The 26,587-nt window shown below is 36.8% G+C and overlaps 1 protein-coding gene across 1 annotated transcript in view; it reads left to right on the forward strand.

The window, feature by feature from the left end:
• LOC143660048 (uncharacterized) overlaps nt 1–22,365 on the forward strand; it is a 47,201-nt gene extending 24,836 nt beyond the window's left edge. The window contains exon 2 of the mRNA XM_077133420.1: nt 20,159–22,365. Coding sequence (XP_076989535.1) covers nt 20,205–22,058 — 1,854 coding nt within the window. The 5' untranslated portion in view covers nt 20,159–20,204 and the 3' untranslated portion in view covers nt 22,059–22,365. The remainder of the gene's footprint in view (nt 1–20,158) is intronic.
• The last annotated feature ends 4,222 nt before the right edge of the window (nt 22,366–26,587 follow it).

The raw sequence follows: 26,587 nt of genomic DNA on the forward strand, positions 1-26,587 counted from the left end.
TCTCAATATATGGAGAGAGAACATTGGATGATAAACTAGGAAGAGAAGGGAACTCTTGTAAAGATATCTTTCAAAAATCTTGAGCACACTTTTTCTTTTCACTGTAAAAATGTTAGACATTTCCTATTAAAACCAGTAACAAGACAAGAATGCCCAGTATTCCTGATTATATTCACTATTATATGGGAATGTTAGCAAGCATACCATGACAAGAAGGAGAAATAAAAGCAGAATGATTGAAGGAAAAGAATGAAGAAGCAAAAAAGAAGAAAAACATTTTTCACAGCTGAAATGTTTGACTATGTAGAAAATCCAAAAGAATATACAAGCAAATTATTAAAATGAATAGAAACCAGCAAGAGCCTGGACCTAAAAACTGAGACCCTTTTATATCTGTACCCCAGGAATTAATAGGAAATAAAGTAAAAAGCAAACAGCTACAAAAACAAAAAAGACCCAGAGATTACGTCTCCTAAGCGAATAAGGGGTGTTTAAGACATAATGATAGTATACAGCCATTATACTTAACAGAGTATTGCATTGGCACAGGGACAGACATTGATTAGTGAAACAGTCAGAAGCAGATCTCTACATTTACAAAAATTTTATCTAATTAAGATGGCACTGGATAACTGTGGAAAGGAAGGAGTACCAATGGAAGGTTGTAAGATCCTTGGTTATCTGTAATGAATTATATTAAAAACAAGATTTTGAATTCTAACATCATATATAAAAGACTGAAATGTAAAAGGCAACACTTTTAGACTATATACTAGAGTATCTTTACAATCGATATAAGGAAAGATTTCATAAGCAAAACAATGTACTAATGATGAGGGATCGATAAATTGTTTCATGTAATAATTGTTCCCTTTATCAAAGACACCATAAATGAATATAAAGCCATGTATAAGTGAAAATATTTACAATATGTATAGTCAACAGTTATTATCTAGACTATGAAATATTTGTACAGTTTGATAAGAAAAAGATAAATAATCCAATTTAAAAAAGAGCAAAATGCATTTATAAGCAGCTTAAAGAAAAAGCAATGCAAATAACCAGTAAACACAAAAAGATCCTCAACCTCAAAAGCAATCAGGAAATGCAGATTAAAGCCACAGTGAGATAATTATCTCTCATTCCCTAAATTGATGAAAATTAAGCCCATCAAATACAAAGTATTAATAACATTTGAGGGTAGGAGCCCTCTATACCACATTATTAAAAAATGAACCAAGAACCCAAATGCCTACTGACTGATGAATTAAAAAATGATATGTTCTTAAATGGAATATTATTCAGCAATAAAAGGAGGGGATTTCTATGCTGAAACATCAACGAACCTTGAGTTCATCTCATTATGCTAAGTGAAAGAAATCAAATGGGAAAAGCTACATAATGTATGATTCTGTTTATATGAAATGTACAGAATAGGCAAATCTATAGAGACAGGCTGGGAACCAGTGGAAAATGGACAGGCATAGTTCTTTTGTAGTGATGAAAATGTTATAAAATTAGATTATGGTGATTGTTACACAACTCTGTGAATAACTAAAAACTAAGGAATTGTATACTTTGAGTTAACTGTAAGTATATAAATTATATCTTATTAAAGCTGCTTTTTTTTTTTTAATGCTCTGTACCCCTACTAACAGCAGTATCAAATGATATAACTACTTTGGAAAATAATATGGACTTGTTTCCAAATTTTATGCACTTTAGAAATAGCTGGAGAAGAGGGTTGTTCTAGTTTGCTAGCTACCGGAATGCAATATACCAGGAACAGAATGGCTTTTAAAAAGGGGAACTTAATAAGTTGCTAGTTTACAGTTCTAAGGCCGAGAAAATGTCCCAATTAAGACAAGTCTATAAAAATGTCCGATCAAAGGCATCCATCCAGGGAAAGATACCTTGGTTCAAGAAGGCTGATGAAGTTCACGGTTTCTCTCCCAAGTGGAAGGGCACATGGTGAACACGGGCAGGGTTCCTCTCTCATCTGGAAGGGCACATGGCAAATATGGCATCATCTGCTAGCTTCTTCTCCTAGCTTCCTGTTTCATGAAGCTTCCCAGGAGGGATTTTCCTTCTTCATCTCCAAAGGTCACTGGCTGGTGGACTCTGCTTCTCATGGCTATGTCATTCTGCTCTGCTCTCTCTGAATCTCTTTCTTTCTCCAAAATGCTTCCTCTTGTATAGGACTCCAGAAACTAATCAAGACCCACCCAAATGGGTGGAGACATGCCTCTACCTAATCCAGTTTAACAACCACTCTTGATTAAATCACACCTCCAGGGAGATGATCTAATTACAGTTTAAAACAAAATACTGAATAGGGATTAGAAGAAGTGGCTACCTTTACAAAATGGGATTAGGATTAAAACATGGCTTTTCTAACGTACATACATCATTTCAAACCAGCACAGGGGGTCTTTTCAAAAATCCCAACCCCCAAGCCATAACCCAGACCGATTAAATCACAATCTCTGTGATGAGAAATGGGCATTCTTTTTTTAATCTCCCCATGTTGTTCAAATGTTGAGAGACATATGGGAACTCACTGCAATATATTACTTAGAGCCTATTTTTTAAATTTGTAGACTCAGTCTATTGTCTGGGTCTCCCGCATGGCAGGTGAGAATTCTACCACTGAGCTACCCTTGCACCTCCTAGAACCTCCTAGAATGCTTTAAATTTGATGAATCTCTCCTATCTAATGCATTATTATCTGTTTTCTTTAAACCCCCAAAATGGATATTATTTTTTCTGTTATAACAACATTGGTTGTTTAGATTTAAAAGACTGTCCTTTGGATTGGATTACACACTATTCTCTTACATCATCTCTTTCCTTCTGGGATTGTTAGTTTTCCCAAAATATTTTAGGGAAGGTCTATTGATAGTAAATGCCCTCAATTTTAATTTTTGCTTTTGGAAAGTAACCTTGTTTGACTTTCATTCATTCCAGATTATTTAAATAGGTATAAAATTATATGCAGACAATTATTTTTTTCTCAGCACTTAGAAGATACTTTTCTACTATCTCCTGATTTCTGTTGTTGCTTTTGAGAAGTCTGCAGTCTGTCTCATTGTTGTTCCATTTGTAAGTATTTTATATTTTCCACCGTACTTTTAAGATTTTTCTTTAAGATTTTAATTTAATAGGTTATATTGTTTCTTTTTCAGAAGCAGAAAAAGTTTTTCTTCATTTCCTAGACTTTACTTTTGGATTTTTTTGGTTTTGTTTTTGGCTTTTGTTTATTTGTTTTTGGTTTCTGTATGGTCTCTTGTTGTTTTGAGTATATATTTTATATTTTCATGTATTTCAAGCATTTATGTGGGTTATTCAACAATTTCATTTTAAGGGGAACAAGTCTGATTCAGTTGTTTCTTGCATACATGGGGATTCTTGTATATTAATGAATTATCCAGAGGATTTTTTTGTTCCCTTCCATGAGTCCAAACCAAGATTGAACCATTGCTTCTTATTTTCCTGTATGGTCAGGTGGAATTTTTTCCCCCTTCTCTGCATTGGATGTTCTAATTTTATGACAAGGTTTAATCCCAATACCAGACATTTTGTGGACTTAAGACCTTATTTTTCTTGTTTTTTTCTTTGTTTGTTTTCTTTGTTTTGCTCTCCTTGTAAGATGGGAGAACAGAAGCAATTGTGTATGCTTATGAAATAATTATAACAGGAAAGAACAAGTTGATTTTGCCAGAGACTAAGAGGGCAGTTTCTCCAACAGTGTCTTTATTGCTCCAACGAGTAGCAGTACTATCCTTAGATAAGGCACAGAAAGTTCATCCATGATAACAGGAAAGGAGGCAGAATATGAATATAAACGGTGGTGGGAAGATTGAGGCACAGGATCTTTTAGAAATTCTCTTCTGATTGCTTCAGTTTTCTCAGTGAAATCAGCTCAAGGCAATTAACTAAGCATCAGGCTAGAGGAAGAGGAATTATAACATCTGTGAAGTAAACAGAAACTGATACATACACAAAGAGAAACTGATAAATTCACAATCATGATAGAGGACAGTAATATAAACAAAAGAAATAAGGACAAAGGCTGGAACTTTATTAAATGATAGTAAGATAAAACTTTTTTTATTTATTAATAAAATTAAGAACAAACAAAAACATTAACATATCATTCTGTTCTACGTATATAATCAGTAATTCTCAATATCATCACATAGTGCATATTCATCATTTCTTAGAACATTTGCATCAATTCAGAAAAAGAAATAAGAAGACAACCAAAAAAGAAATAAAACAATAACAGAAAAAAAAGATTACACATACCTACCCCTTACCCCTCACTTTCATTTATCACTAGCATTTCAAACTAAATTTATTTTAACATTTGTTCCTCCTATTCCTTATTTTTATTCCATATGTTCTACTCGTCTGTTGACATGGTAGATAAAAGGAGCATCAGACACAAGGTTTTCACAATCACACAGTCACATTGTGAAAGCTATATTGTTACTCAGTCATCATCAAGAAGCATGGCTGCTAGAACACAGCTCTACATTTTCAGGCAGTTCCCTCCAGCCTCTCCACTACATCTTGAATAACAAGGTGATATTGACTTAATGTGTAAGAGTAACCTCCAGGATAACCTCTCGACTCTGTTTGGAATCTCTCAGCCATTGACACTTTGCCTCATTTCACACTTCCCCTTTTTGGTCAAGAAGGTTTTCTCAGTCCCTTGATGCTGAGTCTCAGCTCATTCCAGGATTTCTGTCCCACGTTGCCATGAAGGTCCACACCCCTGGGAGTCATGTCCCACGTAGACAGGGGGAGGGTGTTGAGTTTGCTTGTTGTGTTGGCTGGAGAGAAAGGCCACATCTGAGCAACAAAAGATGCTCTCTTGGGGGTGACTCTTAGACCTAAATTTTAAGTAGACTTGACCTATCCTTTGTGGGGTTAAGTTTCATGTGAACAAACCCCAAGACTGGGGGCTCAGCCTATAGCTTTGGTTGTCCACACTGCTTGTGAGAATATCAAGAATTCAACTTAGGGAAGCTGAATTTCTCCCCGTTCTCACCATTCCCCGAAGGGGACTTTGCAGATACTTTTCCACTCACTGATCAAGTCACTCTGGAATTCATTGGGGCATCACTCTGGATAAACCAACAAAAGCTCATGTCCTACCCAAGATTCCAAGTACTTATGGTGTTCGAGCAACTGTCAACATAAGTTACATTAGGAGATGCACTAGTGAAAATATAAATTTTGTACCAAATAAGTATTTTTTGCTTTAGTCTCACACATAAGTTGAAGTTTTAAAATATTAATTACCATCTATTTTCAGCACCCTGCAGTAATGACATTCCTTTGTTCTTCCTCATGCACAAACATTTTTTAAATTTGTACCTTTAGTCACTATCATTGTACACTCTAGGCATTTCTAGATTACACTATCTCAATCTTTATCATCTATCTTTCTTTCTGATTTCATTTATGCCCCCAGCCCTCCTCCCTCTATCATTCTCACATGCAACTTCATTCAGTGTTTTAACATAATTGTATTACAGTTAGGTAGTATTGTGCTGTCCATTTCTGAGTTTTTATATTCAGTCCTGTTGGACAATCTGTATCCCTTCAGCTCCAATTACCCAATATCTTACCCTATTTCTATCTCATGATAGTCTCTGTTACCAATATTACTTACTTGGAAATATTCCAAGTTTATTCACTAATGTCAGTTCATATCAGTGAGACCATACAGTATTTGTCCTTTTGTTTTTGGCTAATCTCACTCAGCATAATGTCCTCAAGGTCCATCCATATTGTAATATACTTCATAACTTTATCCTGTCTTAAAGTTGCATAATATTCCATCATATGTATATACCACAGTTTGTTTAGCCAGTCGTCTGTTGATGGACATTTTGGCTGTTTCCATCTTTTTGCAATTGTAAATAATGCTGCTATAAACATTGGTGTGCAAATGTCTGTTTGTGTCTTTGCCCTTACGTCCTTTGAGTAGATACCTAGCAATGGTATTGCCAGGTCATATGGCAATTCTATATTCAGCTTCTTGAGGAACTGCCTAGCTGCCTTCCACAGCGGTTGCACCATTTGACATTCCCACCCACAGTGAATAGTGTGCCTCTTTCTCCACATCCTCTCCAGCACTTATCATTTTCTGTTTTGTTCATAATGGCCATTCTGGTGGGTGTAAGATGATGTCTCATTGTGGTTTTGATTTGCATTTCTCTAATGGCCAGGGAAGTTGACCATCTCTTCATGTGCCTTTTGGCTATTTGTATTTCCTTTTCTGAGACGCGTCTGTCTGTTCAAGTCTTTTTCCCATTTTGTAATTGGATTGGCTGTCTTTTTCTTGTTGAGTTGAACAATCTCTTTATAAATTCTGAATACTAGACCTTTATCTGATATGTCATTTCCAAATATTGTCTCCCACTGTGTAGGCTGTCTTTTTACATTCTTGATGAAGTTCTTTGATGTACAAAAGTGTTTAATTTTGAGGAGTTCCCATTTATTTATTTCTTGCTTTGGGTGTAAGGTCTATAAATCCGCCTCCAAGTATAAGTTTTATAAGATATTTCCCTACATTTTTCTCTAACTGTTTTATGGTCTTAGACCTAGTGTTTAGATCTTCGATCCATTTTGAGTTAACTTTTTTATAGGGTGTGAGATATGGGTCTTCTTTCATTCTTTTGTATATGGATATCCAGTTCTCTAGGCACCATTTATTGAAGAGACTGTTCAGTCCCAGGTGAGTTGGCTTGACTGCCTTATCAAAGATCAAATTGTTCATAGATGAGAGGGTATATATCTGAACACTCCATTTGATTCCAGTGGTCAATATATCTATCTTTGTGCCAGTACTATGCTGTTTTGGCCACTGTAGCTTCATTATATGCCTTAAAGCCAGGCAGCGTGAGACCTCCGGCTTCATTTTTTTTCCTCAGGATACTTTTATCAATTCGGGGAACCCTGCCAAATTTCCAGATAAATTTGGTTATTGGTTTTTCTATTTCTGAAAAGTAAGTTGTTGGGATTTTGATTTGTATTGCATTGAATCTGTAAATCAATTTGGGTAGAATTGACATCTTAACTATGTTTAGTCTTCCAATCCATGAACATGGTATGCCCTTCCATCTATTTAGGTCTTCTGTGATTTCTTTTAACAATTTCTTGTAGTTTTCTTTGTATAGGTCTTTTGTCTAAAGTTTAGTTAAATTTATTCCTAAATATTTTATTCTTTTGGTTGCAATTGTAAATGGAATTTTTTTTCTTGATTTTCCCTCAGATTGTTCATTCCTAGTGTATAGAAACACTGCAGATTTTTGAGTGTTGATCTTGTAACCTGCTCTCGATCCATGTGCACTTGAGAAAAAGGCTAAGAAGCCTTTATCATTCCCATGATGCCACATCCCAGTTCATTCCAGGAGTCAGGTCCCACATTGCCAGGGAGATCCCTGGGGGTCATATCCCATACAGGGAAGAGGGCACTGAGTTCACTTGCCAGGTTGACTTAGAGAAAGAGGCCACATCTGAGTAATAAGAGAAGTTCTCTAGGAGTGACTCTTAGGCATAATTATCAGAAGGCTTAACTTCTCCTTTGCAGGAATAAGTTTCATAGGGGCTTTCCCCAAGATTGAGGGCTCAGACTGTTGAATTGGTTGTCCCCACTACTTGTGAGAATATCAGAAATTCCCGATGGGGAAGTTGAATATTTTCTCCTTTCTCACCAGTCCCCCAAGGGGACTTTGCAAATACTTCTTTATACTCTGCCCAAGTTACTCTGCAATATATTGGGGTATCACAGTAACCTGTACCAACTGAGAGGATCTCATGCCATATTCAAGATTCTAGGTGATTATGCTATTAAATTAAACTAACCATACAAGTTAAATTAGATAATGTCTCTACCAAAAATATCAATTTTGCAGCAAATAAACATCTGTCCCATTGATCTCAACACAGTGGTTGAAGTTTGAAAATATGCGCCATATTATCCTTTACCTAGTATTCTGATTTACCTTAGTCCTATCCAGATCAGCTTCATTCACATCTCTAGATGAAGTCTGATCACTTTCATCTTTTGTAACAGTTGCTGAATGGGGTAATGCTGACTTGCAGAGTTTCAGTGCTCTAACTCTGAGTCTCAGATGTCACATAAATACTCAAAGTTTTAGGAAATGACCAGGTTCTCAAATAGCTAAGTATCTCAGAATTTAGAAATATCCGTTATAATTCCTAAATATATGTGACTCTTACAAGAGCTTCCAGTCAGGACCCTTTGACTATTGTTCTAAGTTTTTTTATTATATTTAATATGAGTGAGACTTGATTATGTGCCTTTTTGGTTTTGACATTTTATTCAATATACTGTCCTTAAGCCTCATTCATGTAGTTGTATGTCTCACAAGTTCATTCTTTCTTGGCAACCACTCAGTAGTCTGCTATATGTAAACACCACAGTTCCTGCTTCCATTCCTTAGCCATAACCTTAGTCCACCTCCATCCATTGCGAATCACAAATGCAGCCGCCATAAAAACCACTGTGCAAATGTCTATTTGTGTTCCCACTCCCAGTTCTTCCAGGTATATAACTAGCAATGGGTTTGCAAGATCATATGGCACCCCCACTCCTATCCTCCTGTGGAACCATCACACTGCCCTCTGGAGGGTCTGCACCTCTCAGCTTCTGTCCCAACAGTAGATAGGTACATTTCTTTCTCCACAGTTCCTCAGCAGAAATCATGGAGAAGACAAGGCAGTGGTATGATATATTTAAGAATCTGAAAGGGAAAAATCGCCAACCAAGAATTCTATACCCAGCAAACCTGTCCTTCAAAAATGAGGGGAGATTAAAATATTTTCAGCAATCACTGAGAGAATTTCTGTCTGAGATTGGCTCTAAAAGAAATACTAAAAGGAGCACAATAGGCAGTTAGGTAAAGGTCTGGAGAAGGGTGTAGAAATGAAGATTGACAGTAAAGGTAAAAGGAGAAGAAAAATTAGATATGACATACAAAATCCAAAAGGCAAAATGGTAGAAGAAAGTACTGCCCTCACAGTAATAACATTAAATGTTAATGGATTAAACTCCCCTATCAAAAGATAAACTGGCAGAATGGATTAAAAACAGGACCCATATATATGCAGTCTACTGGAGATTCACTTCAGACTCTAGGAGAAAAATAGGGTGAAAGTAAAAGCTTGGGAAAACATTTAATTCAAACAACAACCAGAAAAGAGCAGGGGTTAGCTATACTAATATATGAAAAATTAGTCTTTAAATGTGAAATAATTAAAAGAGACAAAGAAGGACACTATGTATTAATTGAAAGGAACAATTCAACATGAAGACATCATCATAAATATTTATGCACCAAGCCTGAGTGCTGCAAAATAAATGAGGCAAACACTGACAACACTGAAGGGAGAAGTAGACACCTCTACCATAATAGGGACTTCAATTCCCTGCTTTCATCAGTGGATAGAAAGTCTAGTCAGAGTATCAATAAGAAAACAGATTTTGAATAGTAGGATAAGTGAACTAGACTGAACATTTCCAGACTGAACATTTCCAGAAAATTAACACCCCACAGTAGCAGTATATACACATTTTTCTCAAGTGCTCATAGATCCTTTTCAAGGATAAACCATATTCTGGGTCACAAAGCAAGTCTCAATGAATTTAAAAAGATTGAAATAAAAACACTATCTCAGATCATAGTGGAATGAAGTTGGGAATCAATAAGCGGTAGAGGGCCAGAAAATTCATAAATATATTAAGGCTAAACACTCTTAAACAACCAGTGGGAAAAGGAAGAAATTACAAGAGAAATCAGTAAAAATCTCAAGGCAAAGGAAAATGAAAACACAGTATATCAAAATATATGGGATGCAGCAAAGGCAGTGCTGAGAAAGAAGTTGCCTTAAATGCCTGTATTAGTTAGGTTTCTCTAGAGAAACAGAATCAACAGGAAACACTCGCAAACATAAAATTCATAAAAGTGTCTCATGTGACCATGGGAACGCAGAGTCCAGAATCCGCAGGGCAGACAATGAAGCTGATGATTCCAAGGGAAGGTCTGAACAAACTCCACAGGAGAGGCTCACCAGCCAAAGCAGGAAGAAGAGCCTGTCTCTTCTGAATCCTCCTTAAAAGGCTTCCAGTGAGTAGATTAAGCATCATTCATTGCAGAAGACACTCCCCTTTGGCTGATTACAAATGGAATCAGCTGTGGATGCAGCTGACATGATCATGATTTAATTCTATGAAATGTCCTCATCGCAATAGACAAGCCAGCACTTGCCCAACCAGACAAACAGGTACCACCACTTGGCCAAGTTGACACATGAACATGACCATGACAATGTCTATACTAAAAAAGAAGAAAGAGCAAAAATCAAGAAATTAGGTGTTCACTTGGAAGAACGTGAGAAAGTACAGCAAACTAACCCAAAAGTAAATAACAAAAAAGAAATTATAAAGATCAGAGCAGAAATAAATGAAATTGAGAATATGAAAATCAAGAAAATCAATAAAATCAGAAGTTGATTCTTTGAGAAAATCAATGAAATTGATGGACCCTTAGCTCACTAGGCCAAAAAAATTAAAAAAAAAAGAGAGAGAGATGATGCAAATAAATAAATTCAGAAATGGAAGAAGGAACATAATCACTGATGCTGCAAAAATAAAGGAGGTAATGAGAAGATACTCTGAGCAACTATATGCCAATAAACTAGACAACATAGATGAAATGGACAACTTCTTAAAAAGGCATGAATAACCAACATTGGCTCGTGAATACATAGATGGCCTGAACAAAGCAATCATAATCAAGAGATTGAATCAGTCATCAAGAAGCTCCCTCAAAATAAAAGTCCGGGACCAGATGATGTCATATGTGAATTCTACCAAGCTGTCAAGCATTAGTACCAATCCTGGTCAAGTCTTCAAAAAAGATGAAAGAGGAGGGAAAGCTACCTACCTCATTTTTTTAATGCCAACATTGCCCTAATACCAAAGACAAAGATACTAACTACAGACTAATCTCTTTAATGAATATAGATGCAAAAAACCTCAACTACTTGCAAATCTAATCCAGCCTCACATTAAAAGGATTACATACCACGATTAAGTGGGATTTATTCCAGGTATGCAAGGTTGGTTCAGCACAAGAAAATCAATTAATGTAATATGCCATATCGATGATTCACAGCAGGAAAACCAGATCATCATCTCGATTTTGCAGAAAAGGCATCTGACAAAATTCAACATCCTTTTTTTTTTTACTTTTTAAATTTTATAGTATAACATATATGCAAAACAAAGAAAGAAAAAAGCAATAGTTTTCAAAGCACTCTTCAAGAAGTATATACAGGACAGATCCCAGAGTTTGTCATGGGCTACCATATGACCCTCTCAGATTTTTCCTTCTAGCTGCTCCAAAATATAGGAAGCTAGAAGGAATAAATATTTTTTTTATCATCACAATCGACTTTTTTTTCTTTTTTGTGAAGAATAACATATATACAAAAAAGCAATACATTTCAAAGCACGGTACCTCTATTAGAGTTATAGAACAGATTTCAGAGTTTGGATGGGTTACAATTCCACAATTTTATGTTTTTATTTCTAGCTGCTGTAAGATACTGGAGACGAGACTGAAAGAGATATCAATTTAATGATTCAGCAATCATCTTCATTTGTTAAATCCTATCTTTTCTGTATAGCTCCCCCATCACCTTTCATCTTTCTATGGCTATGGCCATTCTAACTTTTTCATGTTGGAAGGGACTGTCAATGATATGGAGTAGGGAGATAGAACTAGCTGATGTTCTGGAGACTGGGCCCTTTAGGTTTCAGGAATTATGTGGTCCAGAGACCCATCTGGAAGTTGTAGGTTTCTGGAAAGTTACTCTAGTGCTTGGACCCCTTGTGGAATTTTATATATTATCCTAGAAAGATTGGCTGGAATGATCCTAGTTGGGTTTTGGCAAGTTATAATAGGTAGCAATGTTTAACTGAAACTTGCATAAGAGCAACCTCCAGGGTAGCATCTTGATTCTATTTGAACTGTCCCTGCCACTGATACTTTATTAATTACACTTCTTCTCTCTCTTTGGTCAGGATGGAATTGGTGATCCCATGGTGCCAGGGCTGAACTCATCCCTGGGAGTCATCTCCCACATGGCCAGGGAGACTTTCACCCCTAGAGTTATGCCCCACATAGAGGGGAGGTCAATGATTTCACTTTCAAAGTTGGTCTTAGAAAAAGTGAGGCCATATCTGGAAATAACTCTTAGGCATACCTATATGTAGGCTAAGCTTCTCTGCTATCTTGTGTAAGCTTCACAAGAGTAAGCTTCAAGATCAAGGGTATCCTTTTGATTTGGGTATCCCTAAAGTTTGACACAGTATCAGGGGATTCCCTGATGGTAAAGTTTAATAGTTCTATATTTTTTCTCCCTTCCCTCAAGGGACTTTGCCAATACTTTTTGATTATCTGCTTAATATACTCTGTGATGTATCCAGACATTACTTTAAGCTGTACAGGATTAAAAGACCTCTTTCTTCTGGGTTCCATGTGTTTTAGTTGTTCAAATGAGCTAGACAGACAGGTTAAGTTAGATTATGTGCTACAGAAAATTTAGGTTCCAGACCAAATAAATATTTCTTCCTTTGGTGTCAAATAGTATGTGTGGTTCTTTCATTTCTGGCTTATTTTGCCTCACCAAATGTCCCACACACTCATTTGCATTGTTGTTTGCCTCACAACTTCATTTCTTTTTTGTAGCAGCACAATATTTGATCATATGTATACACACCATTCGCCAATCTACTCAGTAAGTACATTCTTCCACTACATTCATCAGGCATCATGTATAATGCCCAAAGTCCATAGTCCATCAACACTGTCAATTTTAGATAATTTCATTGTTCCCAAGAGAAAGATAACCAGTAAACACACCCTCACCAAGTAGGAAATCTAAACCTCGTTTTAACTCTTATCCTTCCCACCATTATTAACTCCTGCTGTTGCTGTGGTAGTGCTGTTGTTTTCCTTTTAAACATAGCCCATAGCATGCAATAGCAGTTTTGCCCCTGTACCCTGGTCTTAAACACTCTTTGTAAACAAATCATATTGTTACAGTAGTTCTTACAAGAACTAATTTATATTTCTAGTGTTAATCAGTAGAACACATAGGTCTATTCAACCCCTTTCAATCTTGTTCATCTTCAATATGGTAATATTACTTATAGACCCACTAGAGAACCACCTTTACTTCTATCTATTCCCTGACACTGGAGTTTAACCTCGGTAACTAGCCGTTCACTCATCTCTAGCGTCTGTGTATCTCTAGGTCCCCTATATTCTCTATTATAAGCCTCTGATTTTACCTTAAGCATGGTCATAAAATGGGATCATACAGTATTTATCTTTTTGCGTCTGTCATTTCACTTAGCATTATGTCCTCGAGGCTCATCTAAATTGTCATGTGCTTCAAAACATCATTTCGTTTTCCTGCTACGTAATATTCCATTGTATGTGTATACCACAGTATGTTAATCCACTTGTCTGTAGATGGGCATTTGGATTGTTTCCATCTTTGACAATTGTGAATAAAGCTGCTATGAACATCAGTGTGAAAAAGTTTGAGTCATTCCTTTCAGCTCTTCTGGGTATATACCAAGTAGAGCAATTGCTGGGTCATAGGGCAACTCAATATTTAGTTTCCTAATGAACCACAAAACTGTCTTCCATAATGGCTGTACCATCATACATTCCCACCCAGCAGTACATAAGTGTCCTGATTTTTTCACATCCTCTCCAACATTTTTATTTTCCTGTTTGTTTAATAACAGCCATATTTATAGGTGTGAGGTGGTACTTCATTGTAGTCTTGATCTGCATTTCCCTTATAGACTATGAAAATGGATATCTCTTCATGTGCTTTTGAGCCATCTGTATTTGTTCTTCAAAAAAATACCCATACATACTTTTAGCCCATTTTATAATTGGGTTGTTTGTTCTTTTGTTGACATATATGATTTCTTTAATATACAGGATATCAAACCTTCATGTGATGTGTGAATTCCAAATATTTTCTCCCATTGAGTTGGCTGCCTGCACCTTTTTGACATAGTCTTTTGAGGTGCAGAAGCATTTGATTTTGAGGAGTTCCCATTTATCTAAATTTTTCTTTTCTTGCTTGTGCTTTGGATGTAAAGTTTAGGAAGCTACCTCCTATAAATAGGTCTTGAAGGTATTTCCCTACATTTTCTTCTAGAAACTTTATGGTGCTAGTTCTTATATTTAGGTGTTTGATCCACTTTGAGTTAATTTTTGTATAGAGTGTAAGGTAGAGGTCCTCTTTCGTTCTTTTGTCTACTCAGCATCCTTACTAGGACATATAAAAGTTCAAACACAAGTTCTTGTTATTCTCTCCAGATCTGCTTCTATCACAGGGTTCTTCTTTTTCTAATGTGGCACTTTCATTCTTCCAGGTAGTCAGGCAAAACACTTGGAATCATCTTTGAATTCTCTCTCTCACATTACATGTCCAATCCTGCAGCAAATACTCTTCAGTGTACCTTCAAAATGTATCCAGAATCCAGTGATTTCTCACTTGTTCCATCCCTTCCTCTAGAATTGTCTGGCTTGAACTATGTGGACTATTACTATAGCCACCTAACTTCTTTACATCTTGCTTCTAACTATTGTAGTTTTTTCCTTCCTACTATCTGTTGTGTGTTTTTTCACCCCCAAACATTCCCCCTTCCTTCTCCCATTCCCAGTAACCTCTAATCTACTTTTTATCTCTTTAATTTGTTATTTCTAGTCATCCCTCTTGTTTTTTTTTTTTACTACCAGAATGATTCCTTTCTTAAAAATTAAAATCAGATCTTATCACAACCCTCCATTAGCTCCTCACTCAGAGTAAAATTCAAATTCCTTAAAATGGCCAAGACTGAAATGTTTCTTGTCATTTTCATTTGAGTTAGATGGCTTTTGTTTTCCTTTCCCTGAACTGTTGACCTTAGATGGTTCCGATTTGGTAAAGGGGTTCAGTTATAATCCTGACCTTTTCTGGACCCAAGGGCTTTTCTCCTGGATTTGTCAGACCATTAAAATGCAAATGTTTGGCCAATTGAAGTCAGCAGTTGCCCCAGTGGGAGCTGTCTCTTCTGAACTTGTTTACCTCTCTAGTTTGTGGATCCCACTTCATTATGGTCCCTCTGGATACTATTTACTTTCTTTTAAGATTGATTTGTGTTTTATTCAGCCTTTCTTGGTGTTTTTCAAGAAGTCTGATATACCATTTATATGATCAGTATATCTCCTATCCCAGTCATAATACCCAACAGTTCTGTTACCCCTCCAGTGTCTTCATGCAGCCTCTTTGTTGTCATCCTCTCACCCCATCATATTCTTAACAGAAGCCACTGCTCTATTTTCCAACTGTAGAGTGTTGCCTTTTCCTAAATGTCATATAAATGGACTGAAATTATGTAGCCTTTGGTTCTGGCTGGTTTCACTTAGCACAATGTGTTTAATATATACCTAAGTTGTTACATGAATCAGTATGTTCATTCTGAATGAACATCAGAATGTTTCAGTAGTTCATTCCTGTTCATTGTATAGTTGTATGGAATGTACCTAAGTTTGGTGATTTATAGACACTGTTTTGCTTCAGTTTGGCACATTATGAGTAAAGTATTCCCAACAGCAGTGTGTGAGAACTTTTATATTCTATTTCTTAATCTGCATTGCCATTCCTGTTCTGCACTATCAGTTATGTTCTTTCCATCAAGCCTATATCCAACATAATTCCTGGCACTTTGTCACTCTAGACTCCTCATGTATTAGTTACCTTTTGCTCTCCGACATCCCCAGTAGCCCAGGATTACAGAAGCCCTTCATTTTATCTTATACCTACAGCAGTGCCTGGGAAATGATAAAGGTCATCTTCTAGGATGAACAAATAGATTTGACCCTTGATAGAAGGGGTAAGGAAAGGAAGAGCATGAAGTAAGAAAACAGACCATAAAGATAAGTAAATAAACAAAAGCAACTTAGTGTGTTAGTTGAAAAGAGGAGGGGGAGCTAAAGAAGATAACTATGGATGGTATGTAGGAAGCAGTATCATAACTCCAGTGGTGGATATATGATATGATAGTTAGGTTCAGGTGTCAATTTGACCAGGTAATGATGCACTGTTCTCTTGCTGTGGACTTACATCATCGGCATTTGAAATTCATCTTTGGCTGATTACATCTGCAGTTGGCTAAGGGGAATGCCAACCACGGTGAGCGATGTTTAATTTAATTAGCTGAGGCTTAAAAGGGAGATAACTCAGCAGCTCAGCACACCTCATGTCAGCACTTGGAACTCATATGTTTGGAGATGAAGAAACAAATCACCCTGAGGAAAACTGTTTGAACCCAGAAGCTAGGAGGGAAGCCCAGCAGATGTCCACTGTGTGTGCCTTCCCATGTAACAGAGATAGCCTGAGGAAAGCCAGCAGCCTTTCTTCTGAAGAACTATAAATTTGTAACTAAATAAATCCTGTTATTAAAAGCCAATTCATCTCTGGTGTGTTGCATTCTGGCAGGTTTAGCAAACTGAAACACATGACTTGAGTCATTCTGGGTCTGTTTCTTTCGTTTTTGTTTTTTTTTCCTCCTGTTTTTCAGTTATGTTTTGTACCTTCATTTATCTGGCTATATTTTATTTGTTATTTTCAAAATACAAAAATAATTTGAAGCCTTGGAATATGTTATACATCTCTAATGAAGATTTAAGTTTGCTAATGACAATCACTTTAATCTAGATTTCTAGGTTTGAGGTGATTCAGAAATGAGCTTCATACCCTGCCCAGGCTGTTTACTGTTTTACCTTTACTGTTTCCTGTAGCGCTAAGAAATCCTAACACAAAGAACAATGAGTTTATGGTGTTCTCCAATTCTTGTTGTGATACTCTATAAAACTGTCAAAAATGCTGTTCAGTTTCTTTGCATTTAATTTGCCTTTTCTAGGATCAGTAGACATCCCTTAGAGGAAAAGTGGCCCCAAATGCTCTGTTCATCTCGTGAGTTTTCATATTTTTTTACTTTTGGTCTGTGAACTCTTTATGCCTTCAGTCAGGTACTTTTATATTTTGTCCAATTGTTCTCATTAGGAAGGTTGATCTAAGTTACCTCATCTTCTATGAGAAATCGATGTTTCAGATTCAGAAACTTAACTTTTCTTTAAACATTTTTATTGTGAAATTTACATACAAAAAAGCAAAAAATTTCAAAGTACAGAGTTCACGTGGGTTACAGTTTCACAATTTTAGATTAGTCCTTCTAGCTGTTCCAAGACACTGGAGACTAAAAGAAATATCGATATAGTAATTCATCAGTCATACTCATTTTTTAATACCTATCATCTCAGAAATTGACTTTTAAATTGAGCTCTGACCAATGAGAAAGAGTCAATTTGCAGTCTCATACAAAACAGTCCAAAGAGATAGAACAGCCTGGAGTTGGAAAAGATCTTGTGACTTTCTTAGAGCTGGAAGGAAGATAGAATATTTAACATGTGGTGAGCAACCAGGAATGCTTTAATGGAGAAAATCAAATACATGAGCAGAAACCAGACAAACCATGGAAGGCTTTGTCAAAGTCAGGGAAAGGAGTTTGCATTTTGTTCTAAGTGTAATTTGGAAGCTCTTAAAAAGTTTTTAGCTGAAATAGCACATCTTGATCTTAATATGAATTAGAATCAGTTGGTAGAAAGTATTAAAACTAGAGCTATGTTCTTTTCCTGATTCATTGGATTCAGATCCAGTTAGTTTAGGGGGGTATCTGGGCTTCCTTAATTTTAACAAGCTCCCTAGATATAAGAATGAAGCAGATCAGTTCAGGACTAAGGTAAATCAGAATACAGGGGTAAGGATGACATTGTCTGTATTTTAGAACTTCATCTACTGTATGAGACCAAAGGAAGAGAGGTTTATTTTTTCCAAAACCTAAATTTTTCTGTAGCACATAATTTAACTCAACCTGTCTGGATAGCTCATTTAAACAACCCAAATACATGGAGCCCAGAATAGGAATGAGGGCTTGTAATTTTGTATAGCTTAATGTAATACCTGGATACATCCTAGAGTGTATTGGGCAGATAATTAAATATTGTCAAAGTTCTTTGAGGGACTGGAGAAAAAATATGGAACTATTAAGCTTTACCCTTGAGGAAAACCCTGATACTGTCTCAAACATTAGGGACTCCCAAATCAGCAGGCCAAGACCTTGAATTTGAGGCTTGTTCTTGTGAAGCTTATTTCTGTAGTGGAAAAGCTAAGCCATAGTTATGCCTAAGAGTTACTTCCAGAAAACCTCTTTTATTGCTTAGATGTAGCCTCTCTCTTTCTCTAAGCCCAATTCTGCAAATAAAATCATTACCCTTCTCCCTACGTGAGACATGATGCTCAGGAGTGCAAATCTCCCTTTGCTATTTTAGCCATGACTCCTGGGGGTGAGCCTGCCCCTGACACCATAGGATTGACAACACCTTTCTGACCAAAAGGAGGAAAAGAAATGCTACAAAACAAGATATCAGTGGCTGAGTTAAAATAGAGTAGAGAAACTTTAGCTAGATATTGCTAATTACCACAGTTTGCCAAACCCCAATCAAAACCATTCCTGTTAAATCCTAAAGAATACCTAGGGCTTTATGTGGGATTCTACAAAAGTTTTATTCAGTAAGATTACTTTCCAGAAACCTACAATGTCCAGGTGGGTTATTAGGCCAGATACATCTTGAAACTCAGAGGAGACAGCCTCTCCAAGAACATTAACCAGTTCCATCACCTTATCTCATATTATTGACACCCCTTTCCAACATGAAAAAGTTAGAATGGGCAATAGCTCAAATACCTGTAAAAACTAGAAGGATCAAAGGAAGAAGGATGTTTATAACAGAAGATAAGATTTAACAAATGAGTCTGGCTGCTGAATCATTATATTGATATTTCTTTTAGTCTCCAGCATCTTAGAGAAGCTAGAATGAATAACCTGATATTGTGGAACTGTACCATACCAAACTTTAAAATCTGTTTTATATACTTGTATCAGTGTATTTCAAAATTTATTGCTCTTTTGTGTATATTTATATTTCACAATAAAAGATGTTAAAATTTTTTGACAAGCTCCCCAGGTGATTGTGATCCCAACCAAAATTTGAGAATCACTGACCTTAAAAGTTTTCTTAATTTCTTCCCTTAACTTCTCAGGTGACTTTTCATTGTTTTCAGATCTCTTCCATGCTCCTTTTACCTGTTAATATATGAAATCATTTAAACCTAATACTTTTTTCAAACTACATAGCAACACATTACTCTACAATGAGATCAGTTTCATGGGTTTTGACCATCTTTTTGCATGTGAAAGACAGAAAAAATAGATTAGAAAACAAGGTAGATATTGTAGTAGGTATTACCACACAATAAACAATATTTGTAAGACGGTGATGTAAGCCTTTTATTTCTTATGAGTATTGTTTTCCTATTTGTTTTAGTTTGTAAGCTGCTGAGTGCAATGCACCAGAAATGGAATAGCTTTTAAAAAGGGGAATTTATTAATTTGCAACTTTACAGTTCTAAGGCTGTGAAAATGTCCAAATTTAGTCAAGGCTATAAAAATGTCTTAATTAAGGCATCCAGGAAAAGATACCTGGTCAGTGATGTTTGTGTTTTCTGTCTTAGCTGGAAAGGCACATGGCGACATCTGCTAGCTTTCTCTCCAAGAATCTTTAATGGCTTCCGTAGGGCTCTGTCCATTCTATTGGCTCTGTCGGTTCTTATGGCTTTAAAGCTTTTTCCAAAATGTTTCCCTCTTATAGGGCTCCAGTAAACAACTGCACCTTGAATGGGTAGAGACTTATCACCATGGAAACCATCTAATCAAAAGTTACCACCCACAATTGGGTGAGTCACATCTCCATGGAAACAATCTAAAAGATCCCACCCAGTAATATTGAATGAGGATTAAAGGATGTGACTTTTCTGGGGCACACAACAGGTTCAAACCAGCACACTAGTATTTTTCTTTTCTACCATAGAAGTTCTGTTTCTCCTGAATCAATAACAAAAGCGATTTTCTCTTATTTTTCAGACTTACCTTCAAGAACTGCAAGAATGTACACTTATCCCTATGGGAAATGACTGACAGGCTTGAATGCTGTCATCTTAATGAGTCCAAGTCCAGAGATTATTTGGAAGTCAAAAGCAAGGTAGAGAGGAAACAAGAAAATCAGGAGGAATATTTCAGGGAGGGGATGATTACCTATGGAAAAATGTCCATTTTCAACCAGAATTCTTACTTTTCTCAACACCCAAGATGTCAGTCTACCGAAAAACCTTATAAATGTAAGGAATGTGGGAAGGCCTTCAGACGAGCTTCACACCTTACTCAACATCAGAGTATTCATACTGGTGAAAAACCCTTTGAATGTAAGCAATGTGGAAAGGCCTTTAGTCGAGATTCACAGCTCAGTCTTCATCAGAGACTTCATACTGGTGAGAAGCCCTATGCATGCAAGGAATGTGGGAAGGCCTTTACTCAAAGCTCACAACTTATTTTACATCATAGAATTCATACTGGTGAAAAGCCATATAAATGTGAAGAATGTGGTAAAGCCTTTATTCGTAGTTCACAACTCACCCGACATCAAAAAGTTCATACTGGTGAAAAACCTTATGAATGTAAAGAATGTGGGAAGGCCTTTACTCAAAACTCACAACTTACTCTGCACCAGAGACTTCATACTGGTGAGAAACTCTATGAATGTAAAGAATGTAGAAAGGTCTTTACTCAGCTCTCACAACTTATTCTACATAAAAGAATTCATACTGGTGAGAAACCCTATGAATGTAAGGAATGTGGGAAAGCTTTTATTTGTGGCTCACAGCTTTCTCAGCACCAGAAAATTCATAATGGAGAGAAACCATATGAATGTATGGAATGTGGAAAGGCCTTTATTCGAGGCTCATTACTTATGCAACATCAAAGGATTCATACCGGTGAAAAACCATATAAATGTGAAGAATGTGGGAAGGCTTTTATCCGTGGCTCACAACTTACTCAACACCAGAGAATTCATACCAATGAGAAACCCTATGAATGTAAGGAGTGTGGTAAGACCTTTAGTCATGGCTCACAACTTACTCAACACCAGAGAATTCATACTGGTGAGAAGCCCTATCAATGTAAGGAATGTGGAAAGGCCTTTAATCGCGGCTCACTCCTTACCCGACATCAGAAGATTCATACTGGTGAGAAACCATATGAATGTAAAGAATGTGGGAAAACCTTTAGCCGTGGCTCAGAACTTACTCAGCATGAGAGAATTCATACTGGTGAGAAACCCTATGAATGTAAGGAATGTGGGAAGTCTTTTATTCGTGGCTCACAGCTTACTCAGCATCAGAGAATCCATACTGGTGAGAAACCTTATGAATGTAAAGAATGTAGAATGGCCTTTACTCAGAGTTCCCATTTATCTCAACATCAGAGACTTCATACTGGTGAAAAACCATATGTATGTAACGAATGTGGGAAGGCTTTTGCTCGTGGCTTACTGCTTATTCAACATCAGAGAATTCATACTGGTGAAAAACCCTATCAATGTAAGGAATGTGGGAAAGCCTTTATTCGTGGTTCACAACTTACTCAACACCAGAGAATTCACACTGGAGAAAAACCCTATGAATGCAAGGAATGTGGGAAAGCCTTTAGTCATGGCTCTCAACTTACTCTACACCAAAGAATCCATACTGGTGAGAAACCCTATGAATGCAAAGAATGTAGAAAGGCCTTTACTCAAAGCTCACATCTTTCTCGACATCAGAGAATTCACACTGGTGAGAAACCATATCAGTGTAAGGAATGTGGGAAGGCCTTTACTCGTGGCTCACAGCTAACACAACATCAGAGGATTCATATCAATGAGAAATCTTTTGAATTTAAGGAATGTGGAATTGACTTTAGTCATAGCTCACAAGTTTATGTATGAATTATTTGGCTCTTATTAATGTAGAAAGCCTTCTCTGGCTGTTCATCAATTACCTTCAAAGAATTCTTAAAAATATGAATATGGGAGTATATTTGCCTCATGAAGCTCAGCATCAGAGTTTTTTCCATGGGGGAAAGATAATTTATTCCATGGAGAAAACCCTTTTATCATTACTGAAAATATCTGAAACTTTAACAAATTATAATAGGGTACAACTCATAAATGTAGCAAAGTCGTTACCAATAGCATATATATCCTTCAATATCATTTGGTTTTATCAGTTAAAATTTCCTTTATAATATTATGAAAATCAACCTGTTTTGGTTTAATCATTTGTAAAATAGTCCTAAGTACTTTCCTTGTATGTTTTCTGGGTATTTTAAGTGATTTGTTACATATAAAAGCTCTTGGAACAGTGCCTTGAACATAACATTATCAGAAATATTAGCCATCATTAACATTACTACTTTAGAGAACTTGCATAACTGGAGGATATTATGAGTGTAATGAATATTTAGTACTCTTTCACTGACATGTATCTCAGACTAATTGGAGAGAAGATGGTATGAGGTAATGAATTAAAGAAAGCTTACATTCTGATCTCATTCCATGTGGTATAAGAAATCCATACAGGAAAGAACCCTGTGGATTTAATCAGTATATTGTTGAGCCCTGCTTTTAGAGAATTTGGGAGAGGTGTGAAGTGATCTGTAACAAAATACAAAACCCCATATTTCCTACCATCTTTAACTACAGATTTAAAACATTATTTAGTAATGAAAAACTAACCAAAGTCTTTCCACTAGGAAATTTTAAACTTGAATGTATATCTTTTGAATAAACTAGAAGTAAAAACTGATATTACATGCTATTTTGAAATGAAAAATTATGAAACCCTGTGTCAAAGATTTCTAGTCCTCTATGCAAAATCCATTTTCCATTTTTTAGTAATACAATTCTGGACTGAAAATCAGCGTCCTTTGCAGGTCAATAAGATGGAAGTGGTAATTGTATAGATAGGACATTTGGGAAACCCTTTGTTACATTTCCTTTCCCCACCTTGTCTACAATATTGAAAGCTAAGTTGAAGCTCCAGCAGTCTTTTGGACTTTGAAGATGCTAACTGGGTGCATTGGTTTGCTAAAGCTGCTGGAATGCAATATACCAGAAACGGAACAGCTTTTTAAAAAGGGATTTTATTAAGTTGCCAATTTTCAGGTGTAAGGCCATACAAATTATCCAAACTAAGGTAGTCAGAGAAAGATACCTAAACTCCAAAGAAGGACTGATGGGTCCAGAACACCTCTGTCAGCTGGGAAGGCATGTGACTGGCATCTGCTGGCATCTTTGCATTTTGTTTCAGCTTCCCCAGGATTGTTTTTCTTCTGCATCTCCAAGCATCTGGGTCTTGTGTTGGCTCTGTCTTTTTCCAAAATGGTTCCCTCTTAAAGGGCTCCAGTAAGTGGTCCCACCTTGAATGGGTGGAAACATTTCCATGGGAACACCTAATCAAAAGGTGCCACCCATAAATGGGTATGTCACATCTCAATGGAAACAACTTCAAAAGATCCCCCCCCCGGCAATACTGAATCGGGGTTAATGAACATGGCTTTCCTGGGGGGTACACAACAGTTTCAAACCAGCACACTGGGTGTTAGGGATGGCAAAACAAATACAGAAGTAGTCTACAACCCTGCTGATTTTGTGGAACAGTCATACCAACTGTGGTTTGCCTATCTCTTTATGTCTTTTTGTAAAATTAAAGTCAACCTTATTTGTGGCTGTTGTAGTTTCAATTATTGACATTAAAAGAAAGTTCTTAAGGATGAGAAGTGGATTGCTCTGGGTAAAAAATCTCAAATGTGGGAATGAAGATCTACTCACCTCAGGCTAGTAAACTGGATTTTTTTTAATTTTAGAGGCAGAACATTTGGTCAGACTGCTTCTCAGTCTGTAAGATCTTGTACCAGCAGCCAAGGCTGTAATATAATGGGAAGTGGCTGGAATGATGCATAACGTTTGGTTTTATTAGTTGTTTCTTGCTGCTTTCATGTCCTCTGAGAAAGATTAATTCAGTGTAGAGTTAGCTAGGCTGCTAGTAGAGATTGAAAGCAATATTGCTTGTTAAGGGTTCTTATCTCTGTCTGTAGGAATGCAACCCAGGGTGACTGTAAGCTTCATAAGTTTTGAACCTTGTGGGACTGAAAAGGCAAAACTGGTTCTCTGCCCTTAACTGAAGGCATTGTGGTGCTGTAAAGTGGTAGCTTGAATATGAAATGAAGCCATTGCCCATCCGTATGATCTGCTACCCTACCAAGTCTTTTCTCATGTTTATTGAGTGTTTACAACATTCTAGGCACTATCCTAGGTATTTGCAATATATCTGTGATCAAAGCTAGGAAGAAGATATAGAATGATAAGAAATTGCAAAGAGGATTAAAACAAAAAAGAAAAAAGTTGGGAGAAACAGCATAGTTTGCTATATGAAATAGAATCTCAAGGTAGACACTAAGAAGAATTTGAAGGAGTGAGGAAATTAGTGGTTATCTAAGGAAAGAGCATTCCAGGTAGAAGAAAAAACTAGAGCAGAGGCCCTATGATGGCAATATGTTGGTGTATTTGGGGTGCATTAGGGAACCATGTGATAGGACAGGAAGTCAGATGAAAAGGGGCCAGATCCTGCAAGGCTTTGTAGGACATTGTAAGCATATTCAGTTTTATTCTGAGGGTGATAGCCAGCCATTGGACAGTTTTGAGTAAAAAAACCCACACAAGGCTAAGAGCAGGGGTTTATGTAGTAATTCAGGTGAAAGGTTGGTGGCCTCAGTCTAAGGTGGTAGTTATGGGTATGGCAAGAAGTAGTTGCATTTTAGATATGTTAAGCATAGTGGACCAAGGAAGATATGTGTGAGCTGTCATACGTATGAGCTGTCATTTGAGAAAAAAGAAGAGTCCAGGATGACTTTGACTCAAAGCCTTTTGTTCTGAGCAGCTGGAAAGATGGTGTTCCCATCAACTCAGCTGGAGGAGGCTGCTGTTAATTCCAGCAAGTTTGCTGGAGAATATTGGGAGTTTAGTTGTGGACATGTTGAATTTCTGATATCTTTTAGCTATCCAAGTGGAGATAGTAAGTAGGCACTTGGATATACTAGTCTGTATTGGCCTGGTAGTTATTGCCTGTTTTTATTTAGAATCATGAGTCCAAATGAGATCATTAAGTGGATATGCACCGATATATTAGAAAAAGAAGCAGCAAGGACTGTCCCATACTGTACTCCAATAGTAAGTGTTCAAGAAGAGACTTGTAAAGGATGCTAAGGGGAATGAGTGAGATGGGATGAAAAATAGTATGGCATCATGGAGGCCAAATGTAAAAAAGAGAATTAAAGGTGGGTTGGACAGTGGTATCAGATACCATTGGCAGGATTTTTGGAATTTCCTAGGCTGCTTAAGCAAATACCATGAGATGGACTAGGCTAAAAAATAGGAAGTTATTTGCTTACAGTTTTGAAGCCAGGAAAATATCCAAATCCAGGCATCATAAAGGTGATGCTTTGTCCCCAAAGACCGTGGCATTCTGGGGGTGATCCTCAGCTCCTCTGTCATATGGCCAGGCACATGGTGGCCTCTTCTGGTCTCTTGCTTCTCTTGTGGGTTCTGTTTCAGATTCTTCCTGTGGCTTTCACTGTCTGAATGTGAATTGCTGTGTGTTTCTACAGACTCCAGTAATAGAATAAAGATCCATACTGATTAAAGTGGGTTACACCTTTACTGAATTAGCCTCATCAAAAGGTCCTACATACAATGGGTTCACACTCAGCAATGGATTAAATGTAAGAACACATTTTTCTGGGGTACACACAGCGTCAAACCACTTATTAAATAGTTGAGGATTGAGAAGTGGTTATTTTATTTAGCAATATCATTGGTGACCTTGAGAAGAACAAGGATTCTTGTTTTTGGAATGGTGGGAGTAAATTCCTGATGGGGTTCAAAGAGGAGACAGTAAATATGAAGACAACTTCTTGGAGGCATTTTGCTGCAAAATGAAGCAAATTAATTGGTTTATAGTTAAGGGGACATAGAATAGGAGTGTGGGTGTTTTCAGAATGGAAGAAATAATAGTAATCTTGTATGTTGATTAGAATGGGTATAGAGAGGGAAAAAATGATGGTGTAGCACAGAGGGGAAATTTGCTGGAGCAACGTCTTCATGTGGGTGAGAGGGCTAGGATTTAGTGGATGAAGGCATTAGTTTTAGATAATATTGTGCAAAATTTATTCCTGATAATAGGCAGGAGGGCATGGCATATGGATTGCTGATGCTGGGGAGTAGATGAGGGAGAGAAGTCTTGGGACATTCTTCTGATAACTTCAGTGTTCTTATGAAGTGATAAGGTCATCAGCTGAGAGTAAGTATGGGAATATGAAAGATTTGAAGTTTGAGGAGATAATAAATTATTAAAGTGAGATATTGAATGGGCTACAGATTTAAACAATATGGTTGTCTGGGAGCATTTAAGAACTAGA

This window comes from Tamandua tetradactyla, chromosome 16 (assembly GCF_023851605.1).
Source record: "Tamandua tetradactyla isolate mTamTet1 chromosome 16, mTamTet1.pri, whole genome shotgun sequence".
Lineage (NCBI taxonomy): Eukaryota > Metazoa > Chordata > Mammalia > Pilosa > Myrmecophagidae > Tamandua > Tamandua tetradactyla.